Genomic DNA, 24,206 nt, shown 5'->3' with positions numbered 1-24,206 from the left:
AGTAGCCGGCAAGAAGGAACTGAGGGGCGGATGGATCAGCAGGGGTATATATCCGGTGCCATAGCGGCGCCACTCCAGGGGGCGCCAAGCTGACCCACCGAGTGTTGCTAGGGTAAAAATCTTCCGACAAACGTGCACGCGGCGCGCGCACACCTAATTGGAATGGATATGAGCAACACATCTCGAAGAACAACAGTTACAAAGGTGAGTAACCGTCTTTTATGCAATGTAGAAAAATGATATTGAATGGAAAATATAGACTGGGAAAAGATAGTTGTATGTTAGAGGGAAGGAGGAGAAATGTGAAGGGTAAGGATATGTCTTCACTAGCAATGTTAAAGTGCTGCATCGGCAGTGCTTTAATGTGGCTCTGTAGTTGTGACACCAGCACTGGGGGAGAGAGCTCTCCCAGCGCTATTAAACCCCCCCACCCCACCCCGAGGGGAGTAGCTACCAGCGCTGGGAGCATGGCTACCAGCGCTGGTGCACTCTCTGCACTGCCACTTTACAGCTCTGAAACTTGCAGTGCTCAGGGGGGTGTTTTTTCACACACCTGAGCGAGAAAGTTGCAGCGCTGTAAAGTAGCAAAGAATCCTGTGGCACCTTATAGACTAACAGACGTTTTGCAGCATGAGCTTTCGTGGGTGAATACCCACTTCTTCGGATGCAAGTAAAGTGGCAGTGTAGACAAGCTCGGAGGGAGAGAGAGAGGGGGAGAGAGGGAGAGAGATAGCTCAGTGGTTTGAGCATTGGCCTGCTAAACCCAGGGTTGTGAGTTCAATCCTTGAGGGGGCCGCTTAGGGATCTGGGGCAAAAATTGGTCCTGCTAGTGAAGGCAGGGGGCTGGACTCAATGACCTTTCAAGGTCCCTTCCAGTTCTAGGAGATTGGTATATCTCCAATTATTACCTATTACCTTTATTACCAAGGCCTAAGTAAAAAGAACTAATGCAAGAGAAACATAGTAAATTTTAACAAGTTTTTACATAATAGAAAAGGTAAATGCACAATGATGCAATAAGTAACCAGGCTTTAAAAATTACTTTAAAAGGAAAGGATAAAATGTGCGATGAGGATAGAAATTTGCCTTGGGCCAGCCCTGGTTTACTATGCTGTCTGTCTCCCAATTTTGTCTTTTTTATGTTGACTACAATTCTTCTTCCTATCCTTCTTCCCCCTACTCCCCTTTCTATGGTTGCATCTATGAATGTCCTGGTTTTTTATTTTGAAAATACGATCACCTTGAAGAAAGTATGGTGCTGAAAAAGTGTCTTAAAATTTTTCTATCTTGATTTGTCATCCCAACTTTTTTTTCCCCTTGCCCCACATGTCCATCACAGTGAGGACTTTCACTACAAGCTTGCTGTTAAAAGGTCACTAAGCTTTTATCTGGAGCAGACTTAAGGACATCGTCACTCACTTTTTATTTTATGAAGACATCAATTCATTATGTTCTACTGTACCAAATTATTATACCATGGTAGGCCTCCTGTTCAAAGGTCATGATAAGGACCATTTATTAAAAGGCAGGTCTTGCAGTAGTACACTTACAATGTGTTTCCAATTGGACTTTAGCAAGAAAGCTATGTGACATTTGGATATATTTACTAAAAATTGTTTAAATTCTGCCTCAGGATATTCATGATTTGGTCAAATAGTGTTAAAGAAACTTTTCGGACAAGGGCTCCTCACCTGTCCTGCTCCATAGTAACTTCATTTGGAGACCCTTTTTTCCTCTTCCATTCTATGGCATCTTATTCTTTTGTGTGTATAGTTGTAAACAGTAACCTCTGCTCAAGTATTTTAAATGTTACTCTCAAATATATGTTCGTACTACCTGCACTTTCAGTTGTCTATTTCGTGTGTGTGGTTTTGTGGAATGATCCCTGCCATTTTTAGTCTCCAAGATTGATGACCTGTTTTGAATGATCATTAAAAAAAAAAAATTGTTTACCTGTAATTGTGTACTGTGAAGATTCAAATCCTAATAATGCTTCTCTCCAGAACAGAGGATTCTTTCACCACCTTGTCTCTTTCTTTTTTTTAAAAAGAGTGATTTAATATATATAAGGCTAAGATTTAGTCATGGATATTTTTAGTAAAAGTCATGGACAGATCACGGGCAATAAACAAAAATTCACGGCCTGTGACCTGTCCATGACTTTTTTACTATAAATATCCATGGTAACTAAATCTCTGCTCATGGAGCTCCGCTACTCTAGGGGACCCCCTGCTCCAAGGCCCCTGGAAACCACTCCTCCAGCAGCATCCGGAATCGCCGCTCTGGCTGCCCCCGGGACAGCTGCTACTCAGACGGTCCTTGGGGCCAGTTGCCCAGGGCTGTCCGAGCAGCAGCCATTGCGGCTGGCCACGGAGTGCCCAAGCAGCTGGCCCTGGGGTCCGATGCACTAGCCACTGCAGCTGCGGAAGTCACAAACGTAGTGGAAAGTCATGGAATCCACGACTTCCATGACCTCCGTGACAGAAACGCAGCCTTAAGTATATGTGTGTGATTAATATATTTTATATTTTATGTATTATTATAATGGTATCAAGAGGAGCTGTGAGTGCAGTGCCTTTGAAAATCAGGTTTCTTATTTATGTGCCTATCTTTAGGCACCCAGGTTTTAACATTTTGATCTAATCATAAGTATTTTAAAGTTGTAATTTATGAAGAGGATTTTGGTGTTAAACTTTTAGGTGCAGGGAAGAATCTTCTTAACTATAATTTTGTTTTTTAGAGTGCCAGTTTTTAAAAAAGTTTAGCCAGCATGAAAACTTGCTGGCCCTTGTTATGTGATATCACTTCAGGGAATCCATTTGAATTCTTATGTGTATCTTTTATAGTAGTTGTAACTGAATTCAGATCAGATCTTTATATTAATTGTTTATAAAAATGTGTAGAATATATGTTAAAGATTTATGATTACTAATGCAATTTTGGTTTGTTTCGCTTTGTTTAGTTTGGTAATAATCTTTTTCTTACAGCTTGACAAAGATGACATGGTATACATGGAGGCATATGATAAATTGCTGGAATCCTGGCTTACCTTGGTACAAGATGATAAACATTTCCACAAAGGCTTCTTTACCCAACATGCTGTTCAGGTTTTTAATTCTTATATTCAGTGCCACCTAGCTGCTCCTGATGGTACAAGGAATTTGGTAAGTTCTTAATCTGAGGTTCTTGGGGTAATAATAAGCACTCTGTTAGTGTATACAGCAGGGATCGGCAACCTTTGGCATGCAGCCTGCCAGGGTAAGCACCCTGGCGGGCCAGGCCGGTTTGTTTACCTGCCGCATCCGCAGGTTCGGCCGATTGCGGCTCCCACTGGCCGCAGTTCGCCGCTCCAGGCCAATGGGGGCTGCAGGAAGCAGTGCGGGCCGAGGGATGTGCTGGCTGCCGCTTCCCGCCATCCCCATTGGCCTGGAGTGGTGAACTGCGGCCAGTGGGAGCCGCGATTGGCCAAACCTGCAGACGCGGCAGGTAAACAAACAGGTCCAGCCCACCAGGGTGCTTAACCCTGGCAGGCTGCGTGCCAAAGGTTGCCGATCCCTGGTATACAGTAATTAAACATTTCTTAGATATACACTACTTAAGTAACTATTAAAGGAGGTAACAGAAATGTTTTTACATGGTCTGCAGTAGTGATGAAAAAACGTGATTAGCAGTTACACTGTGCTCAGTTTGACACAGGAGAGGGTTCTTCAACAGCCTTTCTCTCTCATCTTAAAGAGAAAATAAGGGGAGAACAGTGTTGGAGAATGCTTTTAAAACCTTGGCTCTATTAAATATATAAAATAGCCCCATAATTCAAAAATTTGCTTGCCTCCTATCCTTCCATCTTTGGGTCTAGTGACAAAACAAATTACTACCTTTTTGGGGGAATTATGATTAAACCAAAAACCCTTCAGTGGAATTATAAACCTGATAGTGCCCTTGTTAATTCTCTCTGTACTTAACCGCCAAATTCTTATTTAGTTGTCCCCTTTTAAGTGTGTTTTATATACGTAAACTTATCAGATACACAGTAGGACTGTGGGCTCAGACTAGGAGAAACTGCATTTGTAGAGAGACGGTCCTTTTGGATAAAATGGTAAACCAGGGTCCATACAGCCTTTCCATGGTAGCTGTCAAGGAGGAAATTTTAAACATTCCATGGCATTTTCACGGGAAAAAGAAAATAACTGTTATTCATCCCAACATTCCGTCTCTTAAAACAGGTTCTGATGTAGACTGTTGAATGTAAATCTTGAGCATATTAATGATTGCCCAATTTGTATACAGTAAGTTTATCAATGGTTTCAAACTTGATGGTATTTAAAGGGCTTTGAGATACCTCACTTCCGAAAAATACCATATAAACCTACTTCAGTTCTCTTGATACATAACAGATGGTGGTAAGAGTGTCAGTATAGAGAAGAATATTTTACAAGAGACCTTGAATTCATAACAGACAGTCTTGACATAACTTGTATACACAGGTTAATTCATGTCCTTCTGTGAGATAAGTCGTTTATCCCATGAATAACCTTTTAAAAGCCACAGCTGGCATTTCAGAATGCTGCTTGTTCAATATCAAAGCAGTGGCTGGAACTTTCAGATACGAAAGCACTCTTCAGTAAGCAGCTGCAACTTTGAAGTGACCAAAAAAGAATTATTTGCCAGTTTAGATAAAGAAAAGAGGCATTTAAAAGCACTTTGGGAGGACTTAAGGTTTGGATTCAGTTTCCCAGCTCCTTTCTAGAATGACAGCAAAAAGATATTTTTCTCTGACACACAATCTTCTCTCTTCCTTATCAACTACTGCAATTGCATATTTAACTTTCCAGTTAACACTGAAATCCATTTCCCAGAAATGTAGTGTATTTGTTCTTGGAAATAAGTCATGAAGTTACTCAAGGGGTCTTTGCAATATTGCCAACCTGAGTTTTCTAAAATAGATATTTACTAAAAATCATGAGATTTAAAAAAAAAATGTAAGGTGGTTCTTATTTCCATTCTGATTTTTTGAGCTTTTAGTATTCACTTTTTCAACCTTTACTCTGTAAACAATGAGGGCTGGAAACTTTTCTTTTCCTTAATGAAAGCTCTGATTTTTACGTAATAACAAGACTCTAGGAGCTAGGATTTTAAAACACCAGACATGGTAGGACTCGCAATAAAATCTCTAAAACTGGCAACATTGTCTTTGTCATGACTTGTTTATGAAGTTGGCAAACAAAATATCCAGCTTCAGTGTTTTCATAGCTTAAAATATTAGTTCCTGGTCTCTTGTGTGTGTGACTCAAATAGTAAATGTAGTAATTCAGTCTTGGTTAGTGTCTAAACTAGTGTATCTGCGAGCCAGTAGTGATGTGTTTGAATTTTAGAATCTTTTTGCTCACTTTGTGTATTGCAAATTGTATTGGTATGTTGGTGAAGTATTTAAAGCTTAAAGCTAGTCCTTGAGAACCAATTGTATATTTTGCTTCTGTCCTTGATTGGTTGAGCCTGTTCTGTGTGATCAGTAGGGTCAGCCAAATGGACCTAAAGTCATTTTCACTTGGCCTATCATAGGTTGCATTTTGTTTGAGCTCCTGATTCAGATAGAAAAGTTTGGGAGACGGTGGGATTTTTTTCCTCCTATTTTTTTTTCTGCTTCTGTTTCTCCTATCATGTTTTGTCTGTCACTGGCATCCAGTGGCCAATCTGTAAGTCCTCCATTTATTAGAAATAGTCTCATTTAATATCTGGACTTATATTATTGCATTCCAGTTTTATAAGAGAATTGAGTTCAGAGTTTGGTGATTGTTTCAGAGGTAAGACCTAGTCCCATTCCTGATTCCAGAAAACCATAGGCATTAAGTTACCAACTCCTTTCTTAATTCTTCTACATATATTTTATTAAACTTAAACTTGTATTCTGACTTTCCATCTGGAACACCAAAAATTTGAATAGCATGTAGAAAAGTGCAAAGAAGAAGAAAATCATAATGTGATATTCTTAACATAGTAGATATCTTGTATAATATACATTGACGACTTATTTAAAATTACATCAGACTGCCAATGGTGTAGCCTCTCGGGAGGAAGAAGAAATAAGCGAACTGCAGGAAGATGACAGAGACCAGTTCTCTGACCAGCTGGCCAGTGTAGGCATGCTCGGAAGAATTGCTGCAGAACACTGTATACCTCTTCTTACAAGGTACAAGATATAATTATAAAAGTGTACTGTACTTTAGTCAGATGATTAAAACAAAAGAATCTAATGTTAAGCAGAGTTTAATTCTTTAATATAACCTTAATTTATATAATGACTACATAAGGTTATTTGCTCATTGTTTTTCTTCAGTTTATTAGAAGACAGAGTGACAAGGCTCCATGGTCAGTTACAAAGACATCAGCAGCAGTTACTTGCCTCACCAGGATCAGGGTCAATTGACAATAAAGTCCTTGATGACCTGTATGAGGATATTCATTGGCTTATTTTAGTCACAGGTTAGTGGGAAGTGTTAAACACATAAAATATTGGTATACTGCATCTGAAACTGGAGCTCCTCAGCCAAAACTGCAATGCGTATATCAGCCCATATGTCTCATCCTTGTAATTGAGTTGTATGCGCTCATTATCTTTCATTTCATATAGACGCTTCACAAACGAGAGGCAAATGTATTATTTGCTCTTCAACAATACTGGGTTACTTTGTCATTCTTTTTCTTATTTCCTTATGTTAATTTTGATAGAAATAATTTGTTTCTTATAAAGATGCTTAGAAAAATGTTAACAGAAGACATCTTACTTTTTGTGCTTGTACTGATTTTGTCATACACTTTTGACCTGTTTGTTCTTTAGTATAGTCAGTCACCATATTCAGGTAGCTTGCTGTCAATGAAAGATCATAAATAGAGAATGTCTGAGGTATGTAATGGTATAAAGAACTTACTGGCATGAGTTTGATGGCCATGTTACTAAGGAGTGACAAAGACTTGACTGAGTTATGCAGATCATCCCAAATAGAGTGTCAATAAAACATTGATGCAACCACACAGCACCATACATATTTTGCTACATTTTAGGGCAATTTATTTTTGAAACATTTTTAAGTTTCAGACTTTTTATTGGTACTATCTTTTATATTGATTCATAAAACCAAATTTCCTTAGTTACTATGCCCATGCCACAGTGGTAGAAATATTGGAATAAACATGTATATATTTTAAGATGTTTAATAAAACACTGCTTTGTGATTTTTGAATGTCTGATGTCTTAGTGATTACCAGATCTTGGTGCAAATATGGTATACAGATTACTAGCCATACCATTATTCCCTATGGGATAAAGTTTTTATTTCTAGTTCTGGTGAGTTATGATACATCGGATATTACAGTTGTCACTAGACCAGGAATGAATATTGCCTGTCCTGGACATCAGACTATTGTACTTTTAAATACCTTTTTCTACCTGAGCTAGACTTGCTATGGAAAGAAGGAAACCTTTTTTTGTGGTAAGTTTGTTTGGCATTCTTTTGAAAGCTGCAAAGAGGCTTGGATTGTTAGCAATCTCAATTTAGATTGATGAGTCAAAACTATAAAATGAAGACATTTTATCACATGGTTGCAGAAAGAAAGCTATTAGAAATGTTGTGTAAAATTTATTATTCTACAGAGGCATCAGTTCTGGTATCTGCAGGTGAAGCAAGCATGTGTTCTGTATTTTGTTTATTCAGGGATTACTTTTCATCTTTAGCTTCCTGTTAAAATTTTAGGATCTCTTCTCTCATCTGTACACACAGTACTGAAATACATAAATGATTAAGAGATATATTTAGCATTGTTAGTCAGGATTGATTCCAATGCCATTTAACGTCTGTTGTAAAGCCAATAGACTTAAAAAGCGAAGTCCTAAAATGCAAAAACTTAATCTAGGGCAAAAAAACTTGTAGTCACTTTCTCTCTCTCTCCCCTCTCTCTCTCAACTTTAGGCTACCTCTTAGCTAATGATACTCAGGGAGAGACTCCATTAATACCTCCAGAAGTAATGGAATATTCCATTAAGCATTCAACTGAGGTTGACATCAATACAACACTTCAGATCCTGGGATCTCCAGGAGAAAAGGCCTCTTCCATCCCAGGGTACAACAGAACTGATTCTGTAATTAGGTAAGAATACAACAAAGTCTATAGCAACTTCCATTCAGAGTATCTCAAACAAATGTATATAGGTAGATAAGAGATAAAACTTGAATATTGATGGTCTCATGCATGTAGGAAAAAGAGAAGCAACGCATGAACTTTGAATATGGGAAAGGAAAAGAGATTTCTATCTTTTAAAATTCAAGTAGATGTTCTGTCAGATTGGTTATAGTACAGGGATAATAAGGTAATTCTATAAAGGTAGGAAAGAAAAGGTAGGAGGGATTAAATCAATTGTAGGTTAAAGTAACAGTCTTAAGGTGAAATGTTAAGTTAAAGGTGACTTAGTGGCATGGGAAAAGGTAGGATTGGAAAGTATTGAAGATGGGGCAAGACAAATAAAAGTGATTACTCCTCTAACTCCAAAATGTGAGAGACTTGGGAAAGTCCCAAGAGTAGAGAGCTAGAGTGAGCAGACAGGTAAGTAGGTAGTCATCAGGGGAAGGTGGAGCAAGTTCCTGGAGAGAAATGCAGAATCTGATTTGCAGTAGAGACGGAGAAACATCTTTGTAGAAATAAATGTCTTTTGCCAGTAAATATCAAGAATAAAAATAAATGGTGTTTCTTTTTTGAACATATGAGACTAAATGTTTGAAGAAACATTGAATTAAAATCTCTAGATAAGACTATATAGATTATGCACGCTGTAGAAGGCAGTATGCAATTAAACAAAATGACCATTTGCCAAGCTTTCCAAAGTATTAAATGGGTCTGTCTGCTTCTGTCATGAACTGTTGGTCCCTGGGATTGCTCCAGAAGCAGCTCTGTTGGCCTTCAGTGGGGAAAGAATGCTGTCGCTCAGACACTCAGTTACTGGCCTATTTTAAGGACCAGTGTGAGGGGTTCAGAAGGGATTTCCATCCTTTCTGGGAAGAAGAATGATGTGTATGGTGCTCAGTGTTGGGCAACAAAGAAGAAACATGAGCAAATGATCCGTTGAACAGAAATGCAGACGTTAAGATGGATGAGTGGAGTCAGAAGAAAGACCACACGAGGAATGTGTATGTTAAAGACATGCTCAAAGTAAGACCCATAAACAAAAAAATGAGGGAGTGCAGGCTCAGATGGTTTGGTCATGTAAAGTACAGTCCTGACAGGTATGAGGATAAGAGAATCCCAACATATCAAGACTGAAGGAAAAAGACAGAGGCCGGACTAAGAAGAAGTAGTGGAATGTCATAAAGGAAGACATGTTAACGTGTTGTGGTAGAGGATATGACATTGAACAGAGCACTTTGGAGGGAGAGAACTCAGCACTGACCCCGCTTGATGGGATTAATGCAGAAAGAAGGAAGAAGAAAGAAAAATGATGGCTCAGAGCAGTCTCAGAGTTTGAGGGTTCAAATTAAGGGGATCATGTGGCACACTAATGGATGTGGAAGTTACTTCACCCAGGGTTAAAATTACTTTTCTGTGCCTGCCTCATGCCAGCCTTAATCTACTGTAGGAGGCTAGAGATGGCTTTTCATTCCCATTAATTTGGTCCCTGGATTGACAGGTCTAGAAACGTTATACTTTGAAAGGTAAAGGAGCACCTTTATCTTGCTCCTTGATGACCCCTCCCTCTAGCTGGCAAAAAAAAGAAGCAATACTGTCCAATTGTGTGTGTGTGTGTCCAGTGGAGTAGGGAATAAAATCTGTTCTAAATGAAGAGAGTTGCTAGGGTCTATCAGGGATATGGTTGAGGGTGAGGAAGTATATACACTGTACAATAACAAAAATAGTGAGATAATTTACAGTTTCACTATTTGATTTAGTTTGCTCATGCTGCAAAAGGCACTCCGGAGACTGTCCAAAGTTTATAGGTAATAATGCAAGGGAGAGGGGAAATACCGATGTCTCAATAAAAGCTTTTTAAGTTCTCTAGGCAGTGATCCAATTGGAATATTTCCCATTTCCCCTGATGTCAGAGCACTGGAGAGAATTCTTCCTGCTGCAGTGATTTCAGAGTCCAATTTCAAATGCATTCTCTTGGACTTGACTAGGATATTCTAGCATCTCTGTCCCATCCCACCATCCATGTGTAAAGAGAGAATATCCTGAGGGTGCTTACACTCCATCAGTAGAGAGAGGAAATACTTGGTGATGTTTTGCTTCTTCCACCCCATTCCATGAAGAATGGAAATCTTTGGTGCAGCCATACCACCCTGCGTGGGTAATAAACCCCAAAAGATAAAAATCCACCAAAACCCAAAGTCAAGTATCTTAATTATACTTCATATCTGCAGGTTATTATCTGCTATTCTAAGAGTTTCAGAAGTAGAATCTCGAGCAATAAGGGCGGATCTAACACACCTTCTGAGTCCACAAATGGGAAAAGATATTGTATGGTTTCTTAAGCGTTGGGCAAAGACCTATCTCCTAGTGGATGAAAAACTGTATGACCAGGTAAGACTTTAACTGCAATTTTGATTGCATTAATGGACTGTAGAGTATATAACACTAACACTACTTTATGAAAGTGGATGTTAGAGGTTTTTAAACCTCCAGTTGCCAACATTTATAACATTAGCTGTGGTTTGTTTTAGAATTTAGTGTGTATAGTCATAGCCTGAAAAATGAGTGTGTTCTATTTACTTTTTTTTTCTAAGCGGAAATAGCTACACTCATAACTTACAAATAACTGTTGTGATTTTTTTAAATGCCATTTTGTAGGCTTTGATATAGTAGCCCACGAAAGCTTATGCTCAAATAAATTTGTTAGTCTCTAAGGTGCCACAAGTACTCCTGTTCTTTTTTTCTGATTCCTCCATGTTGTCACTTGGTGGAATATCTTCTCCGAATAAGCTATCTGAGCCACTACCATCTTCAAATCTCTCCTTGAGATTAATCTCCACTGTAATAGTTACAGTACATGGCCTAATGATAATGGCTAGTCTGGTGGCCTGGTAGAGATTCATTAATATTTCTTCTTCAAAGTTGGATTTTTTTAAAAAGCAGGGATGGGGAGGGACCCCCAGAACCTAAGAAGAGTCCAAATGGTGTGAACTTGTGTTCCTGTTAGTCATTTTTTCACCCTCCCCACTCCATTATGTTCCATGCCCATGTTCACATTGTCAGTATTTCAGAATGCAGTGTAGTTGTAGCTGTGTTGGTTCCAGGATATTAGAGAGACAAAGTGGTGAGGTAATATCTTTTATTGGGCCAACTTCTGTTGGTGAGAAAGACAAGCTTTTGAGCTTACATGGAGCTCTTTTTCAGGTCTCTCTTACCAGCAGAAGTTGGTTCAATAAAAGATATTACCTCACCCACTATTTCATTGGCAGTCCTTGTGGCATGGACAGTCTTATATGTTGTTTGAACAGGACAAACACAATGGAGCTCTGATGCTGATTGGAGCCTGTCGACACATTTGAACTACAGATCAATAGTAGAAGACTTGCTGGCCTGCACTGTCTAAGGAGGACATAGTGACTGCATTTTTATAGCTTCTATTGCTGAAATAATCAGGGATATTAAAATTCTCAGAGGATCATCCTTAATGAAATTTGGGATACTGAAGGCTCCTTCTTAGTCTCTGTTTGTATTTTTTAGTAATTTTTGTAAAGAAAGACTGATTCTTATCTGATTGATGAAGTACACATGTGCCATGTGCTGGAGCTGGAAGGTTTTCGGAGCAATGTCCATTGACCTGCACGTGCGCAGTGCGCTTCCTTATGCTCCCAGCACAGGTTATGATAGGCCCTGTTGGTTCACACCTCTTCAGTTCCCTCTTACTGCCGCATGGCTGGAGTCAGAATTCCTGGTCTTCTGCGATCTTCGTCTTTACACTAAGATAGCCTTTGCTCTTCCTGTATATAGTATTTCTTTGTTGTTTTTGTAGTGTAGATAGTTTTCCATAGTTGTGATAGTTCATTAGTGATAGTTTCCCCGGTTGGGGTCATACAGGGTCCCTTCTGGGGACTATGCCCCACAATCTGCAGTTTAAGAACTATGTTTCCTGCCCTCGCTTGTTCTCTGTGAATGATGACCACCAATGCTCTTTTCTGCTTCGGGGAAGCCTGTATCGCTGTGCCATCAATAAGGCTTTCCTGCCATGGACTCAACAGGCGAGACAACTTTGCCTGAGAAAGCACCTCATGGAGGAGGCCATGAGGCTGCACGCCCACTCAGATCTGGGATCATCGGAACCAGCGGAGAGCACCCATGCCAGCACTTCCCTTGCCTCGGACCTGACAGTTCCAGGCATGAGAGTAGGAAGCACTCTCCTAGGCATAGAAGCAAGTCCCTGTCGAGGGCTGCTTCTAAGCACAGCCTTTCTTCCCCAAGCTGAGCCAGGTTGGGTGAGAAGTCGCGTGCCGACCCCACTGCACCGGCACCAAAGCTTCCGTGCCTTGAGGATAAGGCAAAGAAGAAAACTGATCTGGCGACACCATCAGTGGCCCGCTCTGTGCGGTCTCCTGCACACTCACTGCCCATCGCCCCCGTCGCTTCCATGACCTTCAGTGCAACCAGCTGGCATAAATGCTCCACCGCAGTCTTCCGCTGCCACCAGGGATACTGCATGGATTCCTGGCTATCTGGAGCCCCATCTCTCCACGGAAGAGCTGGAGATGCCCGACCCACCTTCATCGTTGCTCTCTGGCCCATCACTCCTCCACGCGGTCCCCACTGTGGTGGATGAGCCAGTCTTGCTCCTGCTGGAGAGAGCCATGCCTGTGCTGCACCGTGCTCTGGCCACACAGTCTGCTCCCCCGTTTCCAGAGGCATCTTCAGATTCTAAGGGCTTTTCTGAACCAGAGCCAATCTTTTCTCTGATATCTAGGCGCAGGTCTGACTCTCGCTACCGCCTGCCCACCTTAACCTCCTGCTTACGACCTGGCCTTGGTGATGTGGCACTGATACCCCTCAGGCCTGCTGCACACCCAGCTCTCTACTCTTTGGCCCCATTGGCTACCCTGGGACCCATACTGCCCTCAGTACCCTCTCTCCCAGGCCTCGTACCAATCTGCCCTGGCTCCTTTGCTGGTACTGTCGGGCTCCGAGGCAGAGGTTGAACCAGTATTGCTGGTCCCTACAGCTGCTTCCTCCTCTCCAGAGGAAGCTGTATGCACCCTACCTGTTATACTACCTGTGGCACCAGGAACCCCCACGGCAGCACCACCGGTCGCACCATCTCTGCTGCAACCGCTTCCGCAGTTTTCACCCCAAAACAACCCAGAGTATAGTTTTGACATGTCAGTCAAGAGCTGCAAACTCTCCCCATTGCCACCTGTGGCCCCACATGTCATTTTTGGGGGCTGCCTTGCCCTATTCGCCCACCATTCAGGCAAGATCACCATGGACCATTGGGTACTGGAGATTATCCACTAAGAATACGCTATAGAATTTTTCATTCCCCCTGCAGAGTCCCCCACCCATCAATGCCTTCTACAGCAGAGGCTTATACTCCCCATGCATCCTTATTCCCAAAAGGATGGAGAGCTCCACCCCATTCTTGACCTTCACCTACTAAATACCTTTATCCAAAAATCGAAGTTCCATATGGTGACGCTGGCTTCTATTATCTCCTCCTCCCAACCCCCTCCGGGCCTGGTTTGCAGCCCTTGACATGAATGATGCATACTTCCACATCGACGTCCACCTGGGCCACTGGATATTCCTTTATTTCTAGATGGGACAACACCACTATCAATTCTGAGTCCTCCCCTTTGGCATCATGAGAGCTCCGTGAGTCTTCACAAAGGTCTTTGTGGTTGTGGTGGCTCACATGTGCTGCCTTGACTACTTGGTGTGCCCCTACTTTGATGACTGGCTCCTTGTTGTGCTCTCCTGACAAGAGCTTGGTTCTGCCATCTCCACTCTTCGTGCTCTCCTGGCCTTTCTAGGCATCTGCATCAATGAGGAGTCAGTGCTCTTCCCTATGCAGATGATCAACTTTATTGGCATGCAGCTCGACTCAATTGTGGTTTGTGCCTTCCTTCCACCAGACCTCTTCAATGCTGATGGCCCTAGTGACGACCCTCCGCTGCACCTCTTGCATCATAATACGCCATTGCCTCTCCATCCTCGGCCATGTGGCGGCCTGCACTTATGTGACACCAAATGCAGATCTACACATGTGTTGCCTACAACTCTTGCTCCTCTCCATGTACAGACCTCACGGAGATCATGTGATGGCCTCGGACAGTTCTGGCCTTTCTCACCTAGTGGACCGACCTGTCCAATGTCGTAGTCAGTAGCCCTTTCACCACTCCCACCCTACAGGCCACCATTGCAATAGATGCCTCCCTTGCAGGCTGCGGGGAGCACCTCCTCCAACACACAGCCCAGGGTATTTGGACACCGCAAGAGGCCAGGCTCTACATCAATGTTCTGGAGCTCTGAGCAGCTTGCCTAGCCTTCCAGGCATTTCTTTCTCTGATCCAGTCACAGCATATGCAGCTCCTCTCAGACAATATAGCATCTAGTCACCTACATCAACAAATAAGGGGGTGCCTGGTCTCCATCCCTCTGTGCAGAGTCAATACACCTGTGGAACTAGTGCATCAACCATCATATCATGCTCCAGGCTATGTATCTGCCGGGCACCCAAAATTCCATGGGAGCTGCCTATTCTGAAACTGGGGCACCTCTCGCTGGGATTTTTTTCACCACTCGCAAGTATTGCAAGTTGTCTGTCTATTGCTTCAGGGGAGACCTGGGCTAGGACTTCCAAAGTGACGCACTTCTCCTGTCCTGGACTGGAGACCTCTGCTACGCATTTCCCCCTATTCCCCTCCTACTATAAGTCCTCTGCAAGATTCAGTGAGACCATGCTACTGTCATATGCATAGCCCCATATTGGCCACGCCAGGTTAGGTTCCCAGAATGCCTCAGATTTTCCATCTGAGCACCTCTCAGCCTCCAAACTCTCGTAGACCTCCTCACCCAACATCAGGGGCGAGTCCGGCATCCCAACCTGAACCCACTTCACCTTATGGCCTAGTTTTTGGATGGAGCTTGAGGCTAGACAAAGCATGCTCTACCCCAGTATGCCACATCCTTACTCCAAGCAGGCAGGCATCCACCATGGCACGCTACCAGACTCAATACAAATGTTTCACCGCTTGGTGTTACTGCCATCACCACCATCTTGGTGAGATTTCCATTCCCATCATCCTCAATTACCTACTCAAGATCAAGATGCTGAGCCTCACCATGAGCTCCCACCGGGTCCATCTGGCAGCTCTTAGTGCCTTCCTTCCTCCAGTGGATGGCGCCTCAGTATTTATCCACCCTACTACCATCTGTTGGGTCCTTGGGATCTTAATCTAGTCCTATCTGTTCTCACAAATCCCTCCTTTCAAACTGCTGGCAACATGCTCCCTCTCTCATCTCTCTATGAAGGTGGTAATCTTGATTACCATTACCTTCACTTGACGAGTCAGTATACTCGCAACCATGATGGTGTGTGTGTGTGTGCACACACACACACACACACACAGTGTTTCAGGGCACATCTACACTACAGTGCTGCATCGGCGCAGCTGCAGTGTGTCTGGTGAAGATGCACTATACTGACAGGAAAGTGCTGTCCCATTGGTATAAGTACTCCACCTCAGTGAGAAGTGTAAGCTGCGTCAGCAGGAGAGCATCTCCCGCTGACATAGCACTGGTGTGGACAGTGCAAAACTTGCATTGCTTGGGGAAGAGGGCTTTTTCCCACCCCTAAGTGATGTAAGTTAGATGACTTAACCAGTAATATAGAACTGCCCTCAGAAGGACACAGTCTCCATGCGACTGCACCCTAACTTCCTCCCGAAGGTGGTGTTGGAGTTCCACTTCAATCAGTCTATTCACCTCCCTGTCTTCTGTCCAAAGCCATATGCCTCCAATGCAGATGCTACGCTTCACTCCCTCACTATCTGCCGTACCTTAGCCTTATATCTCTAGAGGACCCGCGCCTTTCGGGCATCACCGAAGCTGTTTGTACCAATTGTGGACCAGTCCAAGGGCCAAGCTGTTTCCTCCCAATGAATCTTGAAATGGGTCTCTGGGTGCATCCAGACGTGCTACACACACTCCAACGTATAGTCACTGGATACAATTACAGCACACTCTATGCAAGCACAGGTTACCACTTTGGCATATCTAGCAGCCGTTTCTTGGCAGGACATGTGTCAAGCAGTGACATGGTGATTCATTCACATTTTTACTTCCTGCTATGCCAGTTGTCCCCAAACTGTGGGGCTTGCCCCCCAGGGGGCTCAAAGGAACATTGACAGCAGGGCTCGGGCCAGCCCCCATGGGGGGTGGGGAGGAAGCACCGCCCCATCCTGTTCCAGCCCCAGTCCCAGCCGCAGCCCTGCACCCCGTCTCACTCCCAGCCTCAGTCCGGGGCTCTGCTCCCGACCCCAGCCTTGGCCCCCTTACTCCTTTCTGCGTCCCATGGCCCCACTCCCAGCCCCGCCTCCCATGGTGGAGGGCATATACAGGGGTAAGGAGGGGTGCAACCCTGAAAAGTTTGGGGACCACTGCGTTAGGACATCGCTGAAGGAGAGGCTGCGAACATGCTGTTCAACAGACTGCATTTCCATCTCCATGCTGATTACTACTTGCTACTCACCCACAATTGGAATACATATAGGGACCATCACTGGAGGTTCTTTAGGATATGTGGTCCCTATTCCAATACCTGCTCTCCATCCCCTTTGCTGCGGGCTGGCATACTCGGTGGTAAGAGGGTTATTGAAGAGGCGTTGCAGGGAGAACAAGGAGACACGATGCACATGCGGATTAATGGACACTGCTATGAAAACCTTCTAGCTCCAGAACATGGCATGCATGTGCACCCATGATTGGAATACAGATAGGGACCACACATCTGGGAGAACCTGTAGTTATAGGTAAGTAACCTCCTCTTCTTATTGGTTGGGAACCATTAGAACGTGTTGATTTGCAACTAAACAGCCTTTACTAAAAAAAAAAAAATGTTTTTTGTGAACCAGGAGGATAAGAACATAAGAAAGGCCGTACCGGGTCAGACCAAAGGTCCATCTAGCCCAGTATCTGTCGACCGACAGTGGCCAATGCCAGGTGCCCCTGAGGGAGTGAACCTAACAGGCAATGATCAAGTGATCTCTCTCCTGCCATCCATCTCCATCCTCTGACGAACAGAGGCTAGGGACACCATTCTTACCCATCCTGGTTAATAGCCATTTATGGACTTAGCCACCATGAATTTATCCAGTCCCCTTTTAAACATTGTTATAGTCCTAGCCTTCACAACCTCCTCAGGTAAGGAGTTCCACAAGTTGACTGTGCGCTGCGTGAAGAAGAACTTCCTTTTATTTGTTTTAAACCTGCTGCCTATTAATATATATTAATATATAGATATAATATATCTATACCCATTTATTTAACCAATTGTATAGCTTACCTTACATTTATTCAGAATCTTAACTTTTACATTGTTTTTTATTATAAGAATGGTGAATGATGTGTTTCTTTTTGACTAGATAGTTAATTTGTTTCTTGTGATTTCTGTCAAGCTGTACTTGGATGAAGAACAAAACCAGCATTTTAATTTTTTAAAATTAAATAAAATAACCTTAAATGTGCTAAGTACATAATTCAAAGTTATCAGTTTTGAATTTAAAACTGCTTTATTAAACAAAGGAAGTATTATCTGTAGTTTAGTTAATTGAATTGACTGCTTCTGGTCACCACATCCTTTGAGATTTTAGTAATCGTAGATCTCATCCTCTCACACCTAGTTTTTATTCATAGGTTAGAAGTAGAAAACAAGCTTTCCTGTTTTTTCCAGTTAGTTTCTTAACTTTCTGAACTAGTCATTGAACTGAACTAGTTGAATAAACTGAAATGAAGAAAGTATTCTCTCTGTACCCACAGACGAGCTGGTTTAGCACTTCATCAGACTCTGATTCCAGGTGCTTAGCCAGTAACTTCCATCAGTTCAGTGGTTTCACTTTCTTTAAAACTTGGCAGCAAACATGTATTGCTTAATATTATTTTTGTGTACAAGTTTAGCCCTTAATATAGTGTGTCAAATTCAAATTTAATTTGAATAAATCTATACTTAATTTAAATTACAAATACTGATTTTCTTATTTAAAAAAAAACTATTTGTATCCATCTTAATTTGTGTGTAATATTGGTCTCTGAAGGTGATGGGACACATTATTTTACTGAAAACTAGTGCTGAAACTTGAAAATAGATGGGAATTTGAAATTGAACATGCTCACAATACCGAGGGGTCCAGAGCCCCCTTGCAAAATTATTAAATTCCTGAGATTCAATTTTCAGAAACTTTATTCTTGCAGAGAACAGGAGATTTGAATACTTGGAATTTCAAGGGTGTCAGACATTATTGCACCAGAACTTGAATATGGAATCAGAATCGTAGGACTGGAAGGGACCTCAAGTGGTCTCATAGTCCAGTCCCCTGCACTCATGGCAGAATTAAGTATTATCTATTCTAGACTATCCCTGACAGGTGTTTGTCTAACCTGCTCTTAAAAATCTACAGCCATGGAGATTCCACAACCTCTGTGGGCAATTTATTCCAGACCCAGTGCTTAACCACTCTGACAGGAAGTTTTTCCTAATGTCCAGCCTAAACTGCTCTTGCTGCAATTTAAGCCCATTGCTTGTTGTCCTATCATCAGAGGTGAAGGAGAATAATTTTTCTCCTTCCTTCTTGTAAACAACCTTTTATGTACTTGAATCCTCTTCTCTGTGCACCTTCCCTCCCCCGCCCCAATAAAAAGAAGCAAATGGAACAAATTCAGGGAGCAATTGCAGCTGCACTGCTGTAGCATGTCTGGTGAAGACATGCTATGCTGACAGAAGAGTGCTCTCCTTTTGGCATAATTACTCTACCTCCACAAAAGAGAGGTGGAAGCCATGTCGGTGGGAGAGCATCTCCCACCGACACAGTACCAATATGGATAGAGCTTGGGTTGACGTAACTTACGTCATTCAGGGGTGTGTGTCTTTGTAAGTTGCATCGACCTAAGAGGTAGAGTAGGCCAGCCCTCAGTATTAGTGCCTTCAGTTCTGAAGAACTGCAGGAATTCCTTCATGGCCACCTTGAACTGTGCATGGGAAATGTTAAAGACACAAGATAGGTGAGGTAATATCTTTTATTGGACCAACTTCTATTGGGGAGAGAGAGAAGCTTTTGAGCTTATACAGAGTTCTTCTTCAGGGTAAGAAGAGTGAGCTCAAAAGCTTGTCTCTCACCAACAGAAGGTGGTCACAACCTTGTCTCTAAGGGTATGTCTACACTATGAGATTATTCCGATTTTACATAAACCGGTTTTTTAAAACAGATTGTATAAAGTTGAGTGCATGCGGCCACACTAAGCACATTAATTCAGCGGTGTGCGTCCATGTACCGAGGCTAGTGTCGATTTTCCAGAGCGTTACATTGTGGGTAGCTATCCCATAGTTCCTGCGGTCTTCCCCGCCCATTGGAATTCTGGGTTGAGATCACAATGCATGATGGAGCAAAAACAGTGTCTGGGTAAATGTCATCACTCAATCCTTCCTCCATGAAAGCAATGGCAGACAATCATTTTGCGCCCTTTTTCTCTGGATTGCCCTGGCAGACGCCATAGCATGGTAACCATGGATCCCGTTTAGCCTTTTTTCACTGTCACCGTATGTGTACTGGATGCTGCTGACAGATGTGGTACTGCAGTGCTACACAGCAGCATTAATTTGCCTTTGCAAGGTAGCAGAGACAGTTACCAGCCCTATTGCACCCGTCTGCTGCTTTGGAAATTGGCAATGATGGTTACCAGTCATATTGTACCGTCTGCTGCTGTCATGGGTGCTCCTGGCTGGCCTCGGTCAGCCGGGGGCGCATGGACAAAAATGGGAATGACTTCCCAGGTCATTCCTTTCTTTATGTTTTGTCTAAAAATAGAGTCAATCCTGCCTAGAATATGGGGCAAGTCTACTAGAGAACCAGAGAGCACAGCCGCTCCAGGTGAGAGCCCCAGATATCCCGCAGAAATGATGAGCTGCATGCTGTTCTAGGGGGTGCCCCTGCAACAACCCCACCCGTTGCTTCCCTCCTTCCACACCCCTCCTGGGCTACTGTGGCAGTTGTCCCCCCATTTGTGTGATGAAGTAATATAGAATGCAGAAATAAGAAACACTGACTTTTTAGTGAGATAAAATGAGGGGGAGGCAGCCTCCAGCTGCTATGATATTCCAGGCAGGACATGTCCATTACTCATTAAAGGGTGGCGGGGGGGAGAGGAGCTCAGCCTCCAGCTGCTATGATGAGGACGGTTACCAGCCCTATTGCACCATCTGCCAGGACTGAATCTCCAGGACACAAAGCTTAAAGAAGGGAATGACCGGGAGTCATTCCCATTTTTGCCCAGGCGCCCCCGGCCGACCTCACCGAGGCTGGCCAGCCAGGAGCACTCACAGGATGATGACGAGGACGGCTATCAGTCATTTTGTACCGTACTGTCTGCCACTGGGGAGGGGAGGGGAGAGGATGCTGCTGTTTACCGCTGCAGCACCCCATCTACCAGCAGCATCCAGTAGACATACGGTGACATTGAAAAGAGGCGAGAAACGATTTTTTCCCCTTTTCTTTGACAGACGGGGGAAGGGGGGTAAATTGACGACATATTCCCTGAACCATTGGCGACAGTGTTTTTGACCCTTCAGGCATTGGGAGCTCAGCCAAGAATGCAAATGCTTTTCAGAGACTGCAGGGACTGTGGGATAGCTCGAGTCCTCAGTCCCCCCTCCCTCCCTCCATGAGCGTCCATTTGATTCTTTGGCTTTCCGTTACAGTTGTCACACTGTGTTGAGTCCCTGTTGCGGCCTCTGTCTATCATAGCCTGGAGATTTTTTCAAATGCTTTGGTATTTCGTCTTCTGTAACGGAGCTCTGATAGAACAGATTTGTCTCCCCATACAGCGATCAGATCCAGTATCTCCCGTACGGTCCATGCTGGAGCTCTTTTTGGATTTGGGACTGCATCGCCACCCGTGCTGATCAGCGCTCCATGCTGGGCAAGCAGGAAATGAAATTCAAAAGTTTGCAGGGCTTTTCCTGTCTACCTGGCCAGTGCATCCGAGTTCAGATTGCTTTCCAGAGCAGTCACAATGGTGCACTGTGGGATACCGCCCGGAGGCCAATACCGTCGAATTGCGGCCACACTAACCCTAATCCGACATGGCAATACCGATTTCAGCGCTACTCCCCTCGTCGGGGAGGAGTACAGAAATCAGTTTTAAGAGCCCTTTATATTGATATAAAGGGCTTTGTTGTGTGGACGGGTGAAGGGTTAAATCAGTTTAATGCCGCTAAATTCGGTATAAACTCATAGTGTAGACCAGGCCTAATTCATGGGACCAACACAGCTATAAGAACACTGCATACATGGGAAATCTTTCTTTTAAAAGGTGGCGTTGAAGGTTAGATGTAAGGATATTTAAAATAGGGTTTTATAACAAAGTTGATATTGTTTCCAGTTTTTTGGCATAGAGTAAGAGGTAAGTTTGGTTTCTTACCTATTTTTTCTTATACTTTTTCCTTTTTGTGAACATAACTTTTGTATGTTAAGTAAGCAAGGACTGTGAAAGACTGAAAATGAGTTGCTATTTTGACTTTTTATAAAATGCACTAATTTAATTGTTTTCTTTTTCTTATAGATAAGTCTACCATTTAATACAGCATTTGGTGCAGACACAGAGGGTTCCCAGTGGATTGTGGGTTACCTCTTAGAAAAAGTAATCAGTAACCTGGCAGTATGGAGTTCTGAGCAGGACCTTGCAAATGACACTGTACAGTTGCTAGTAACATTAGTGGAAAGGAGAGAGAGGTAAAGTGCAGGCTTATGCAAGTCATATTTTTCTTTTGCATCTTTTAAAATTATATTGGGCCAAAAATAAAGCGAATACAGTGTATATTACCTATTAGAATATTTGTACTGTTCTAAATTTTTTCCACAGCTAAGAGCACTTTCTGTTGAGAATTAAAGCATTCAAAATTGTTCAAACCCTAGCATAAAATGTAAGGTATTTTATTAAAAATATATACATACTTGCAGACAAACTATATAACTTGATGTTTTTATCCTTTTATGAAATAATCATATTTTGGGCTACATAGACTCAAGACTGCGGGGAGGGATAGCTCAGTGGTTTGAGCATTGGCCTGCTAAACCCAGGGTTGTGAGTTCAGTCCTTGAGGGGGCCATTTAGGGAACTGGAGTGTAAAAAACAAACAAACAAACAAAAAAAAAAAAACCTGGCAATTTGTCTTGCTTTGAGCAAGGGGTTGGACTAGATGATCTCTTGAGGTCCCTTCTAACCCTGATATTCTATGATTCTAAGACCTGATTCTCCACTCTTACACCAGTTTTATGCTTCTGTAACTCCAGTGGAGTGTCACCAAACATAAAACTTGTATAATGGAGAGGAGCCCCTCAAGTTTATATTGTACTGAAATGTGCTCTCCTTCCCCTATGCCTCTCAACCACCAGGTGGTTAGGAAGAATTAACTCTGCCTTTCCCCCCACCCTCCCAATCCCATAATGAAGATTTCTACATTGCTATTTACTTTTGAAGAATTAACTGTTTAGGGTTGAAAAATCAAATGCCAACATAGTTATGTTGTAAAAGAATATTAAAACGGTGTAATTTTCTACATCTAAAAGCATGTAGAATTTGGAGAAAGTGACACATTTCAAAGGTTTGCTTTTAGCTAGAAGCTGTAAAGCAGCAAATTCTTGAAACTTTTATCCTTTTGTAGACTGACACAAAATAGTTTTTTGTGTGTAATACATATGTACTGTGTTAAAATAACATTATTATGGTTGCTCAGTGAAGCATGCACATTTAAAAATGCCAGAATTAAAGTTGCATGTGCAACTGTAATCCACCCCCTTTGTGTGTATGCATTATGATACATTATTTAATTACGTGATTTTTTTTCACACAGAATCCTTCCCTCATTCAGTGCACAAAATGGACAGTGCTCACTTAACAAGCAACTATTCAGTATTTTGTTTTCTGCTTGATGTTCGGTGTGTGGCCATATGGCTTATTATTACACACTGTTCAGACTCTCTGCTCTGAAGACAGAATTATTAACTTCCTCATTGGCTTTTCTGTGGTGCTCATCATTATAGTATCTGAAGTGCGTCACAAATACACCTCTACCCTGATATAACGCTGTCCTCAGGAGCCAAAAAATCTTATCGCATTATAGGTGGAACCGCATTATATCAAACTTATTTTGATCCACCAGAGTGCACAACCCGCCCCTCTGGAGCGCTGCTTTACCGCATTATATCCAAACTCATGTTATATTAGGCCGCGTTATATCAGGGTAGCGGTGTGTTAGTGAATTTATTTTCATAATACCTCTCTAAAATTAAGGGATATTATTCCCATTTTATAGATGGGGAACTGAGGCACAGGGAGAGTAAGGTCAAAAGTATATACTAAACTTTGGGTGCTAAATTTGAGGTGCCTCGGCCTTGATTTTTTTAGCATACTCAGCATTACATAGCGCTTCATAATTACGCTCAAAGCAGAGCTCCCATTGACTTCAGTTACAGTTGTGAGTGCTCAGCACTTCTGCAAATCAGACACCAGGGTTTCAAAGTCAGGCAAGAGAAACACACAAGTGAGTGATTGTAAAAGGCTTGGTTGAAGTGACTTGCCCAGTATTACACAGGAACTCTGGCAAAGGAAGGAGTAGAATCCAGTTCTTTAAACAGCAGCATTCATCTGCCTGAACCATGAGATCATCCTTTCTCAGCGTAGGAAAAGCATTCAAGTGCCAACGTCAGTTCTGAACTCCTTAGTATTATCTGGGAGCTGACACTGTTGAGTGCTCTCTATAGGGTTCCCATAACCCTGCCTCTCTCATTTCTGCTCCCAAGCCACAGTGGTGCTCCCTCAGAGGAAGCTTGATAATGGTGTGGGCTTTTTAGTTAAGGCTGGCAGGAGATTGAGTCCTGTCTGGGAGTCAGGTCTGGAATCCAGGATTAAAGCATGTGTTCTCAGCCTAGAGGGGAATTTTAAGGGGATCACAACCACCCTCC

The 24,206-nt window shown here is 42.7% G+C and overlaps 1 protein-coding gene across 7 annotated transcripts in view; it reads left to right on the top strand.

Moving 5' to 3' along the window:
* Nucleotides 1-24,206, top strand: part of XPO4 (exportin 4) — a 169,049-nt gene that overhangs the window by 123,096 nt on the left and 21,747 nt on the right. For all 7 annotated transcript variants that reach the window (XM_039534405.1, XM_039534432.1, XM_039534423.1 and 4 more), the window contains 6 exons: nucleotides 2,988-3,164; nucleotides 6,045-6,187; nucleotides 6,335-6,480; nucleotides 7,965-8,142; nucleotides 10,404-10,563; nucleotides 21,805-21,974. In XM_039534405.1, coding sequence (XP_039390339.1) covers nucleotides 2,988-3,164; nucleotides 6,045-6,187; nucleotides 6,335-6,480; nucleotides 7,965-8,142; nucleotides 10,404-10,563; nucleotides 21,805-21,974 — 974 coding nt within the window. The remainder of the gene's footprint in view (nucleotides 1-2,987; nucleotides 3,165-6,044; nucleotides 6,188-6,334; nucleotides 6,481-7,964; nucleotides 8,143-10,403; nucleotides 10,564-21,804; nucleotides 21,975-24,206) is intronic.

This window comes from Mauremys reevesii, linkage group 1 (genome assembly GCF_016161935.1).
Source record: "Mauremys reevesii isolate NIE-2019 linkage group 1, ASM1616193v1, whole genome shotgun sequence".
In the NCBI taxonomy this organism is placed as follows: domain Eukaryota; kingdom Metazoa; phylum Chordata; order Testudines; family Geoemydidae; genus Mauremys; species Mauremys reevesii.
Note: the sequence above shows the minus strand (reverse complement) of the source record. Positions and strands in the feature narration are given on the sequence as shown.